Source organism: Maylandia zebra, linkage group LG8 (genome assembly GCF_041146795.1).
Source record: "Maylandia zebra isolate NMK-2024a linkage group LG8, Mzebra_GT3a, whole genome shotgun sequence".
In the NCBI taxonomy this organism is placed as follows: domain Eukaryota; kingdom Metazoa; phylum Chordata; class Actinopteri; order Cichliformes; family Cichlidae; genus Maylandia; species Maylandia zebra.
Window position 1 is genome coordinate 5,717,525 of NC_135174.1, and position 12,799 is coordinate 5,730,323.

The 12,799-nt window shown below is 39.0% G+C and overlaps 1 protein-coding gene across 4 annotated transcripts in view; it reads right to left on the minus strand.

The window, feature by feature from the left end:
- The window catches only part of wu:fj29h11 (uncharacterized), a 45,893-nt gene extending 36,971 nt beyond the window's left edge, over positions 1–8,922 (minus strand). Inside the window, exons 1-6 of one of the 4 annotated variants that reach the window (XM_004575922.3) lie at positions 8,617–8,922; positions 2,835–3,652; positions 1,332–1,521; positions 879–1,237; positions 295–414; positions 18–215 (exon numbers count right to left, since the gene is read on the minus strand). In XM_004575922.3, coding sequence (XP_004575979.1) covers positions 18–215; positions 295–414; positions 879–1,237; positions 1,332–1,521; positions 2,835–3,641 — 1,674 coding nt within the window. In that variant the 5' untranslated portion in view covers positions 3,642–3,652; positions 8,617–8,922. Of the gene's footprint in view, positions 1–17; positions 216–294; positions 415–878; positions 1,238–1,331; positions 1,522–2,834; positions 3,653–6,893; positions 6,980–8,093 lie in introns of those variants that run through there. The other 3 variants (XM_076887217.1, XM_004575923.2, XM_012916259.3) reach the window with 3 other exon arrangements.
- Between the last annotated feature and the right edge of the window lie 3,877 nt (positions 8,923–12,799).

Genomic DNA, 12,799 nt, shown 5'->3' on the forward strand with positions numbered 1-12,799 from the left:
AAGCCCTGTGAATGCACCTTTAAGATGTCTACAGTCTCGATCTGGTGGATATCGTCATCTTTCGTGTTGCTGTCAATCTTGAATATGCGGTGAATGAAGGGGAGCTTGCAAAGGGGGCCGAGGTTTAGCTCTTCGTAGCGCTTCTTGTCCTTGAGGCCAGCTAATGACTGGCCCAGCTCATACAGGGTACAGATGGATGTCACTGCTGAGGTGGTCTGGGAGAAAGAGGACAAAATAAAATTCAGTTTGGCAACCTGACAGTGAGAAAACAGGTGAAAACTAATGCGTGCCAACCTCTATGAACATGTTGATCTCTCTAATGAGGTACTGAAGATCTTTTAGAGCTTTAAGAGGCAAGTGCTCTACCCCTCTTGGGTCCAAAGAAGGCACCAGCCTGCATACCCGGGATATCACCTGGAAGCAGGAATGAAAGGCAGTGAGAGGACAACAACAAAATCAAACGCAGCGAGTTAGTCCAAATGTAACAGAGTGAAACATGACTCATTGTGGGAAGCACAAGCCTAGCACACCCGTAGTGATGGTGCCAAGCCCAGATAAATGGGAAGGGCCAAATCAAATATCCTCTTGGAAACTTGACAGCAGATGAGAAACAAAGATGCAGCTGAAAAACAACTGGTGATAAACTAAAGGAAAAACAAGACGGAAGAAAACTGCAAGCGAGAAAACTGGCGTAAATAAATATGTGTGTAGAAGCCCAAATATATTGATGGTAACCTGGGTTAGAAACAGTGAGGCAAGCAGTGTAGTCTGTGAGAATAATTTAATGTTGCATAACAGACTAAATGATTAGGAAAATGATCAAATAGCATATTATGCACAGCTACACAGTAGAAAAAATAAGTATAGTTCGTCCTCACCTTCTTTGTGGTGACCAGCTCTCCATCCCCAGCGATTTCTCGTATGACACTCTCCATCAGAGTGTTGATCGTATCCTGATCCATGTCCCTGTTTCTCCACCTCCCATTGAAGTCCTCCTGGTCTGCTTCCATGGCCTCCACAGCTCGCATATTTTCTCCAAGGAGCTCCCTGAGCTGTGCATGATAACCTTTATTAAAGACAGGACCGCTGCCTTCTCTCGGGCTGGCATCCCTCACTTTGGTCTTCTGCTCTTTGGCCAAACTCCGATCTGCCCCCAGCACTGGAAAATCAGAGGCAGACAGGAAGCTAAGCCCACTGGCCTGTTCCTGTTCTTTTTCAGGTTTAGGACTCTGTGTTGCTGTGGGAGGATAATACAAACTATTTAATTAATATGGACTATTGAGAATCTTTGCCTTTTATGCTTGAAATGGAATGTTTTGATGTTTGGCTACCTGCAGCGGTCTGCCACACCCCAGTCTTGGGATGAGTTGTTGGCTGAGACTGAGTGGGGAGCTTCTTGGCTTCCCAGTTGTCGTACAGTGACATGTACTGGGCAAGAGGAAACTTTTCACCAAACTTCTGAGAATAGCAGGTTTGAAGCTGTTCCATTGATGGAGCAGTTAGCTGGTACGTCCCCATCACCTGAAACACATCAATAAACTTTTACACACCAACTGGTTTCCATAGGCAAATACCTGCTATAACACAGTGTACTGCAGAAGCCAAAGTTCAGTTTTAAGAGTACATTGGTAGAAGATGAGTTCATTAAGATACAAGCTTGTAATGCATAAATGAAGAACTCTATTAAGAACTTCCACAAAGCTCTCTGTGTCTGGCAGTTTTTTGCATATTTCAACTGTTTTAATGTAAGACAATCTCACAATACATTGAAGTGAGCAAAGCACGCTTTAAGTTTTCACATTCTTAGGTGAGAAAACTACTTACAGATGGCTTCAACCAAATTAAGTAGTGAGAGGGAAAACGAGCTGTCTCTAACTGCATCCTTCTATTTAGTTTACAAGCATGGGTGTGTTCCCACTATCAAATATAACTACATTAATGGGTTTATGGAACTGGATAATGTACTTAAAGCAGTAAAAATGCTGATTGCTGAACTCCTCTATGTCTGTTTTCTGTCGACTGTTTTCTTCACTATATAAGTAATACTGAGTAATATTACGTGTAGTCAGAGGTATGAGGAATGGAAAATGTTGTCAAAATCCAAATGAAATCGAATGCTGCAAATACAAATGCAAAACTCTGCATGGTCAATCTGGGACAACCTTGTCAAAATTTATGTACTAAAAAAAATGTACCGTATACACAGGTAGTGTGAGACATGTTTACGCTAAGTGGACTTTTTAATTCATTTATCCTCCTGCAATGAAAACTCATTACTCTGTAAATTAAAATAACCCCACCAGGAATATTACCCCCCAACCTAAGCATGTCAGGGAACAATTTAGGCCTCTTTTTATATTTTCATCTTCGCGAGCTAACAGACACAGGACTGAGAACTATCTATAAGAGATGGTAGATGCTCAGCTGCTGACTGCATTCTAGTTTACTGTTTAGGCTAACCAGTAAACACATTTGAAAAAAAGCATTCTTTACTATCTTTACATTAAAAAAATTCAGTTTTTTATCTTGTGCTTTTGTTTTATTGTTCTTCATTGTGTCATTGTTCTATTATGTGTTTTATCCTATTATACAGTGTCCTTGTGGGTCTTGAAAGGTGCTTTATATATAAAATGTAGTTTATTATTATTATTATTAATAATAATAAATTATGATTCCTTTAATGTCTGTACCTTTTAACTTAAGAGGCAACTATTAGCCTCAAAAGTATTGCAGATTTTTAAGATGTCAAGATAGTCAGCATCAAACTGTAAAGATAAAAGATGCCTATATATATATATATCTATATATATATAGTATCAGAGTGCACAGCTAACCTCTAAGATCCTCTGGTAGAGCTGCTCTTGGGACAATTCCTCAGCTGGCTGGGGTACAGTAAGAAGGGGAATAACAGGAACATAATGGGAGGAAGATATGGAAGCAGTGGAAATCAAAGGAGATCCAAGAAGGTTCATTCTTGCCTGAGTGGGAGGAACAATCTGAGGACTGGCATCGCGCTGTGGTAGAGTACGAAGGGCAGGGCTACTGCTCCTGATAAGCGAGTCAGGCGTACGTGGTGTTGTAGGTCTGCTGTTCTCTTTAGTCTTCGTGAACATCCCAGCCTGAGGCTGATTGTGAGGCCGGTGACTCTTATGGTACACCACATCCTCCACCACAACCAGATCTTCATTCAAAGAGTCTACCAGGCTGGAAACTGTTTTGAAGTCCATAGAGACTAAGGAGACGTCATGGCTGTATTTCTGTTGATAGGCTGCAGTCAACAACTTCAGAGGGATCCCATCCGGATGTCCTTTCATCATTTTCACAATTCTCTTCAAAGTCTTACATCTTTTTTTCACTTCGGGAGCTGTTGCTGATTCCTTACTTTGAGCTGCAGCTCCACATTTGGCCCCAGCTGTCGCCTGGTTTCCCCCACGATGGTCCCTGTGAAACACCAGTTCTTCTTCTAGAACCAGATCCCTCTCCATCGAGGATACCAGGCTGGTCATGGAGTCAAAGCCCAGTTTGGATAAGGTCAAGTTCTTGTGATATGTCTGGCTATAGACGATAGCCAGCTTTTTAAGCGGGATCCCATCAGGGTGCTCCCTGACAATGGACACTAGCTCCGTCCGAACTTTTTCCATCTTGAGTGACACTATCAGGGAGAAAAGAGACCAGCATTAATGGACAATATGATTATCTGCTAGAAATATAGCTTGCTGTATAGTAAGTAAATAAGTAAAACTTTATTTATATAGCACCTTTCTAGATAAAAGACCACAAAGTGCTTCACGCAAGGATAACAAAGTATAAAATAAAACAGACACCACTTAACAAAATGCAATTCTAAAAAAATGTGCTTTTAGTTGTTTTTTAAAGGAAGCTACTGAGTCCCGAGATCTTAAGCTCAGTGGGAGAGAGTTCCACAGTCTGGAAGCCACCGTGGCTAAAGCTCTGTCTCCCTTAGTTCTCAGCCTTGTATGATGAATGACAAGTAGGCCCTGATTACATGACCTAAGAGACCTGCTAGGGACATGGGGCTGTAGAAGTTCAATGATGTAGGCAGGAGCATGTCGATGAAGAGCTCTATAAGTCAGAACCAGAATCTTGAAATGGACTAAATTCAATGGGGAGCCAGTGCAGCTGTATTAGCAACAGTGTCACATGTGAATACTTAGATGTTTTGGTCAGAAGTCTTGCTGCAGCGTTTTGAACCATCTGTAGACGCTCCAAGGAGTTTTTGTTTAAACATGTAAACAGTGAATTACGGTAGTCCAGTCTTGATGAAATGAAAGCACCAATGACAATCTCCAGTTCAGTACGAGATACAATGGGGCTTAGTTTAGAAATGTTTCTTAAGTGAGAAAAGCAGGACCGAAGTTAGTGTTACTGTGTATACTGTGTTTGGCAGTGTACTTAATGTGTTAACCAGCTATTAACCAGTTTCGAAATGGTGACGCCACTGCTCTAAGTAATCGCTAATAAATTTATTTTTACAGCCAATTGTAAAAATGTCCAACTCACTGAGAGCATGTTCTTCATGTTGTGTGTTTATACGGTGTTTAAAATTACTTACACATCAAGGTTAGAATCTGTCTCTAACACATATGCCCTGAAAGCTCCAGTGTAAATGTGGCTATAGTCAAATATAATTATATAATTAATTATTATATTATTTTGATGTATAGTTCAATGGCTTCTTATGTTCTCCAATACCATGTTTTAGATTGTATGATAAATGAATATGTAAATAAAGGCAGGTATTTGTTAACCCAGAGAATGACTCAACTTTACATGTTCACATTCCCAGCAGTCAGCTGTTTTATCATAAGGTTACAAAGCCATTGCCAAATACCTGCCTGGCATAACAAGACAGACAGCCAAAACTAACAGTTGCTGCAGATTGCCTGTTGCTGTTGAAGCTGGTGGCTGCCAGCTGATGCATGCATGAGGAAGGTGAGAAGGTAATTCATAGGTGAGGTGTCTTTTTACTAAGAAGGGTTTGCTTTACTTTCTTTCTTTTTTTTTTCTTTTTTTCTATCTCAGACTATTTTTTGGAGTATGACATATGAACATTCAGTATCTTGATTAGACATGCAAAAGTTATTGTATGACAAAAATTTACTGATTCTGAGGGTGTGACACTCACTAATTTTCCATAGAATGACTCATGAAAAGTTCTGGCACAGCTTCAGCTATTTCGAAGTTGCATAGAAGATGAAGAACAACTGAAACACATCGTGTATGTGAACTTTACCATGTATATCCATCACCCACAACAGCACAACAAAAACATGGTCAGACATATGTGACAGATCAAAAGAGGAACCCAAAGAATTACTCCTATAAGTGTCACTCCATTTAAAGCCACAGCAACAACAAAGTTAAAGAAATCAATAGTCACAATAATAATAAAATAAAAATATTAAGACAGATTCACCACAAACTAGTGTCCACCAGTTCATCACAGAATCCGAGTACCAAGATGGTAGCAAGTAAAGCATGCATCTCATAGGCATTACAGCATTTAATTAAATACCTAAACAAGTCAGTATTGTTTTAGAGGCAAACTTAAACAAATTCTGATTTCTATCAGAATCAAAGTGGGAGATATTTCACGTTTTAAATTATATTTAGGGGGGGGGGGGGAGTGCTGAAATGTTGAACTTTTGTTGAGTGATGAAAGCAGCGCAGTATTCCTCAGTCCTCGGTGAACATCATCTTCACCAGGTCTGCTTTGAAACATTCCTCCTCCACCTTAGGTTTGCTTTACTTTCTAAGATGCGTAGTGTATTTACTCAACACTGTGAGCTACTGTTTTGTTGCTTTGAGCATTTCATTGCATGTATCGCATGTCTGAACTTAACCGTTAAATACAACAATAAATATTCAATAGTGTGTGATTTAAGCTACAGCCCAAATTTAGCAAAAATTTAGCTTAGTTTGGAAAAAGAAATGCCATAAATTCCTCCTGTGAAATTACGCTGCTGGTGTGAACGGCTGCATTAAGAAGAAGTGATTCCGAAAAAACATTTTTAATAGACCAAATATTCACACAAATTTTACATGTCTGGTGTCTAAAGGTCTTTATTATTTATGATCACGCATGATCTGAAATGAAATCTATCACTCCCATCTCTGTAAATATAGATAGATGCTTCCAATTAACAGCACATATACAGTTCCACAAGTCGTTGGACAATAAGACTGTTTATAATTTTGCCTCTGAACACAACCACGGTAGATTTGATTTTAATCAAGCACCATGGTGTGAATGCAGTGCAGACTTTCAATTTAATTCAAATGATTTAACAAAAGTTAAATTAACTGTTAAGGAATTACAGCCATTTTTATACATACTCTCCCATTTCCAAGAGGCTGATCGCTAATGACTCTCACACCAGTATTAAAAACACTCCTTTATATTTAAAGTTAAGACGGTTGTTTGTCCAGTTACTTTTGAGCTACTGGCTTTTCTTCTTCAAGGACTTTGTGTCAATGTGTTTTACTTAAATTAAACTAGCGAAATGTGCAGGTTTTAATGCTCAAATGTCCAAGATTAAATTAACACTAAATCAAACTGTTGTGGCTACTAATCCTGTGCACTAGTCAATGTTTTATCACTGGTGGCAAACACTAAATGTGCAGCACTGTGAATAAAATGGCACTAGTTATATCAAAATAGCAATAAGTGAGAACATGTTAACCACAGAAGCAGATTATGTTTTATCCAAAAGAACCACAATGTGTTTGCTGATGACTACCCTTTGTGAGTTTACACTGTTATCATCTATGAAAACCAAAAGGCTCTACAAACATATAGACTATATAATAGTTATATGTGTGCATAAAATACAGCCAATAGTACAAAAGTGCTGGAATCAGAGCAATCTTACCTGTTCCTTCAAATGATAAGATCTGCACTCATCTCTCCCTGAACAAAGACATGAACCTGAAACATCCTGTTCAAGCTTAAATACTCTCCTCCTCCTCCCTTCCCTTCCACCCTGCTGTGTTTCGTTTCAAGCATGAAGAGAAATGAAACTGAAACCAACAGCCATGCTCATGTATGCATGTATGTCATGTCTCTGTCCTTAATTGCGATGTACCCACACTCACATTTCCAGAAATGGTCAAAGCATTAATGAAGACTGAGAATTTATAAGACAACACAGTGTAAAGTAAGCAAAACTCTTCTCTGATTGGACACTGGAAATTGGGGAGAAAACAAAGAAGGCATGAGGCCTTAGGTTTCACATTCCTGGCTTTTGCTTCAGCTGATTTGCATCAGCTGTTGGGTAATAAGCCATGTGACATGATTAGGCTCAAAACAATCCATTACACAAGGAAAGGAAACAGAAAGTAATCACAGCTCTGTGTAGTTCTGGATACAAATGTACATACTTGTGCTGTGCATGTAATAATTACATCATAACTAACCAGAATATTTGGCTCGCACTGAAAAACTTACAGCACAGTAAGTTTTGATCTTACTAAACTCTGTCTGTTACATTACTTCCTGTCAACCTGTGGTGATATAATAAGGCGTGGGGAAACAGAAACACACACAAGAAACTTCAGAGGCCTAAGATGTTCCTGCCAGTCACGTTTGGTTGCTCAACTCCTGTGACGTTCAAAACCCTCTTGAACTATAGAAGGGTAGCTCACAGTCCAAAAAAGTAATCAGTTATCTCAGCCACACCGTTTTCATCCAGTGTCTGAAACAAGTTCTTTTAGCTCTCTTTTCCTCACTTGAGATCCCTCACAAACCAACAACACAAACAGCAGGTGTGTCACTGAATATATACGGGCGATATTACCTTAATGACATCATGCTGAGCAAAGAGCAATAAAAGGTGAAACAGAGCAGTCTGAAACACACAGGGATTACTCGTACATACACTGACCTCATTATCTGAAACTCTTGATATGTTTAACATGAAATATCAAACTAAGGACAATTAAAACAGCTCCAATTTAACATGAAATATATTGGAAATTAGAGGCTGGATAGCTTTTAATATAGGCAAAAATGCGGGGCTATTTTACTGACACAGAATAGTATATATATGTATAGTCTGTCAGTGAGAACATACCTTACAGTGATCAGTGTGCTTCGATCTTCTCAGTGCATCACAATAAACCACGAAGAGTAACAAGTCTTAACTAGTTTACCTCAGCAGAAGTAAAATAGTTATGAGAGTCCATGTGACTTTTGTCCCAGTCTTGTGATATATGATAATTACCCAGCTACCTGAAACAGAGGTCTCCAACCGCCCGTGCAGTTAGACAAGTAGTGTCAAGCAGACAGTATATCTGTATGTCCTCAGAGCTCTCTTTAATAAGAGCAGAAATGACATGTTTATAACATTATCTAATCAAATGTAAAACTACAGGGTTTACAGTGTGTCATTTAGTACAGCGAAAGTGCTTTTGAGCCTTCGGAGAACAAGAACAAAACATCCACTAAGAAACGACTACTTTACACTAATGTACCTCGTCATTGCATTGCAACTTTTATATTCATATATTCAAAATAATTATTTTGTTACGAAATACTGTGGAAAAAGAAGCAACAACCTAGAACGAAATAACTAAGTGAAAATGCTGTCCATCTACCTGTTATTACGATAACAACCCTTTAGTTACAGTTGTGGGGCGTGTGTCTTAGCCTGCATTCAACATCTCTGTCCGGCAGGATATAAGCATGACAGATACTTATGATGGCTAGCAACGGCGCTATGCTGGCTAGCATTCGAAACTAACAGCAGAAATATTATGAAGTAATAATAATGACATTAGTCGGTCAATATAAAGAGTTACAGCGATTAATCGGGGCGGCACTTGTATTAGGGAATCTTAACACTGTTAAAAAAGTCCAATTTAGTAGAAAATCTTAAATCGAAACTCATTGTGCATGCTAACATCTTGGCCGACTAGCTAGCTACTGCTAAGCTGCATTCACGTTGCTCGATAAAGGTGGTAAAAAACCGTTCTCTGCTTTAGAGGCGTTCATGTGCGAAAGCTACTCACAAATAGTATATCACTCACAATCAAATTTGTCACTATTTTGTTTCTAAGTTTGACATATAAAACCAAACAGACATATAAACAGTTTTCAGAGACGTGTGAATGTATATTCTGAGGTAGTGAGGTAGCCTTAGGGCAGCTTTTGTGTTAGACAGTGACATTATCAGCAACTGCTGATCTAGTGTCTGAAACAAGTTGTTTAAGATCCCGTTTCCTCCCCCTTTCCCCCTTTAACACTCCCTTTTCAGTGTGAGATTGATGAATACACGCTTTATATTTTGTGTAATCCCCAGTATCCTATTCTATAAATCATCTATTTGTAGTGGGTGTCTGTGAAGAACAAGTATGTCATAAAAAACAAAACAAAAACAGTTGTTTATGAGTTCAGAAACACATACAAACAACAACAACAAACAAAAAAAGTGTAAAGTTGAACTTAGGTTTTACCATTTCTTTGGTTGAATATTTAAAAATGCCGATGACAACACCCCAATAGACGTCAAACAAACTTTCTTAAAGGCTTAACATGTCTCAGCTTGGCATGCAGGTGTGTCACCTGATACTCAAGCCTCTTGGTAGTCAAAAGATCATTGCACTTACTGTAGGAATGTCGTTTGGTGCCTCAACCAGTTCAACCACGTCTGACTCTGTGACTTCAATAAACGTGTTAAACTTTCACTCTTGTGCACTTGAGTCCTCTATTCCTGGAAGCATGTACAAGAAATTTTGAGTTTGAAAGTAAACTCTTGAGTTGATTAACTCTGAGATCAGCAACTCTGAGACCCCGTTTCCAGTGGATGGAGGAATTGTATGTTTGTGTCCGTGCTGACCATGATATTTAACTCACAAAACAGGAGAGAAAAAATAGGAGAGTCGTTTTAATCGGCTTGTTATTTTGTTACAGGCAAAATACAAGTGTGGCATAAAATATAAAATGTTTTGTAATGTGAATTTCCATTAGATGCACTAATTTTGCATTTAGTTTTTAAATCTAATTATTGAGCTGTGCCCCTGACAGGGCCAAGTGTAGGTCACAACAACTGAAGATAAACATCTGGAGAAACAGATCAGACGCAGACAGTTGTGAGATTAGTTGCCCAGATAGCAACAGACTCTGGACAAATTCAGTTTCAGTTCAATTTATATAGCAGCAAACAGCAACAATAGTTCCCTCAAGGCAACTTTTACTGCAAGTTTAACACTGTTCAATAATAGACAATAACAGACTCCAACAATCAAACAGCACCTCATGAGCCTTGGCAGTGGTGGGTAGGAAAAACTCCCCTTTAACAGAAAAAAGCCTCTGGGACACTCAGGGAGGGCCAGCCATAATATAATTAGGATAAAAAATAGGATAAAAGACAGAGTGGAAGAGAGCCAGAGATGAATAATAACTAATGATTAAACACAGACTGCTCTATAAACACACAGTGCTTCTTGATGTCCCCAGCAGGGGGAGCTTCAGTGTCACCAGATCCAGCCCTAAATATATGCTTTAGCAAAAAGGAAAGTTTTAAGCCTTTTTTTGAAGATGAGAGGGTGCCTGTCTCCTGAACCAAAAGTGGGACCTGGTTCCACGGAAGAGGGATCTGACTTCCCTCATTTTTTAATTAAATAAAATCTGTTTGTGCCCTAATTTGTGACCCTTTCGTTGTTTGGACAATTATTCAGTAAAATACTGAAATCATAAAGGGATGGCACAGCTGATCTTCTGCTCAGTCCTACAATGATCTCTGGCTCAATTTTACGCAACTCAAGAATGCTGAAGTATTTCCACAACCGAATGCCAATTTTTTTGGGGGGGAAAAAACAAATGAAAAATATATGAATTGCTTATAATTGTATTATTATACAATAAATTAAAAGAAAAGCTGCTCTAACTTTAACTAAGTTTGTGTTGGCTAATACAAAGTCTTAACAGTGGAAAACTTCTTTTACAATGCGGCACCAAGAAATCGCTAATGTTTTAAAATGTTAAATTGAAACAAATCAAACACTTTAAGCCTTTTACACTTCTGACAACACTCACTGCATGTTTGGGAAATGGAAACCACATCAGTGTCACCCTGAAACGCAAGCAGAATGTGTCATCAGGGACATTACACTGTAAAAACTGGTGTGACATAGAATGAGGCGCTAATTGGACAACTGTTCTTTGCAAAATAGCAAAAGGACTGTGTACTGCAGGACAAAGCACAGTAGTTTTCCTCTGACTTTAAGTGGAGCAGAGGAAAGATTTTGCAAGTGTGAGTAAACGGAAATACAAAAAATTAAGTCATTAAATAGTTACATATTTACAAAGATTGCAATCTGTTACATTTGAAACAAGAAAAGAAAAGCGGTGGAAACTATGGGGGGGAAAGAGGCATTCCATAATCGTTACTTATGATTAGTTTAAGTAAATTCTTTCCCTACGCACCCACGTGAAAGAGCAAAGAGTTCACGTTTTGACAAAGAAAGAATTTTACAGATATAGATTTCTTTCTAAACTCCACCCTGCACTTAGTTATTAGAAAAAGGATTTGCAGTAGTGATTCAGACAACTACAAACAATTATGGAACAATCTTGCGTTCAGTTACAGCCAGCTTTTACAGCATGACCTTTCAAAGGCTGTCTGTTCAGAACCACACACAAAAAAACCCTGGTTTATTGGTTTATGAGCCCAAATGACTTCATAATGATTGCTTAGTTAAGGTTTGCAGCTTGCTACTGAAGGTTAAATAGCAAGCTAAAGAAGCAGATCATTTTGGGTCTGCTAATTCTTTCTTGACAGTACCTTCTTTTCTGTGAGGCTCAGCAATCCCACTGCTGTGAAAGCAAACATGATAATCAGTATGACACCATTAACCGTCACTGGTTTTATCTTCTCATACATTTTGTTTTACTCTGTGTCTTTATGGTCACTTCACAGCCCGTCATGGCAGAAGACTGAGTCCGGTTCTGCAAGATGTATTTTCATGCTTAAATAGTTCTTCCTTCCCACTCTCTCCAAGGGCTTTTTCATAAGGGATAGTCTGATTGTTGCTGTTTTCTGTCTTATACTGAATGATCTTTACCTTATAATCTAAAGTGCCTTGTTACATCCCCCAGGAGGATGTCTCTTCTCCCTACTAACCCTTTGTTTTGTCCAGGCTCCACCTCCTCTGTCCCGATTGGATGCTGCGCAGAGTCCGGCTAATTGGTAATCAGCAGAGCACTATTTAAGGTCTGTGGAGCTGTGCTTCTGTGCCTTCTGGCTATTTTGGTTGCCATACCTGTGCAGGCTTGCATGCCTTTGGATCTTGTATGAGCATTGTTGTTTTCATGTTCAGACGGCTTGTAGGGGAGAGCTGCCTTTTGTTTTGACAACCTGTTTTCTCCTGTTTATGTGTTGTTAGGTAGGTTATGGTTATAGGTTGTATATGTTGTTTCTTTGGAGTTAGGTAAGTTTCTTTTATTTCTACATCAGGGATGTTTTGTTTGTTATGTTGGCCTTGGCTCTCCCTGACGTTATACCTCAGTCTGACCCCAAATCCCATCACCAGTATTAAATAAACCTTCTAAAATTACCATCTTGGCTCCTCCTTCTCTATCCACCTTTATGTTCGTCCCTTCAACCCCCTAGACTAGCCAGGGGACGTAACAGCCTTCAGATGACTGGTGATGTAACATTGCATTGAACTCAATTATGATTTACACCACGTTATCATTGATGTCCCATACACTGCTAGCTTGTACATTCTTTCTAACAATATTGTACATGTAGTAACATTTAACAAACATGACTTAGGC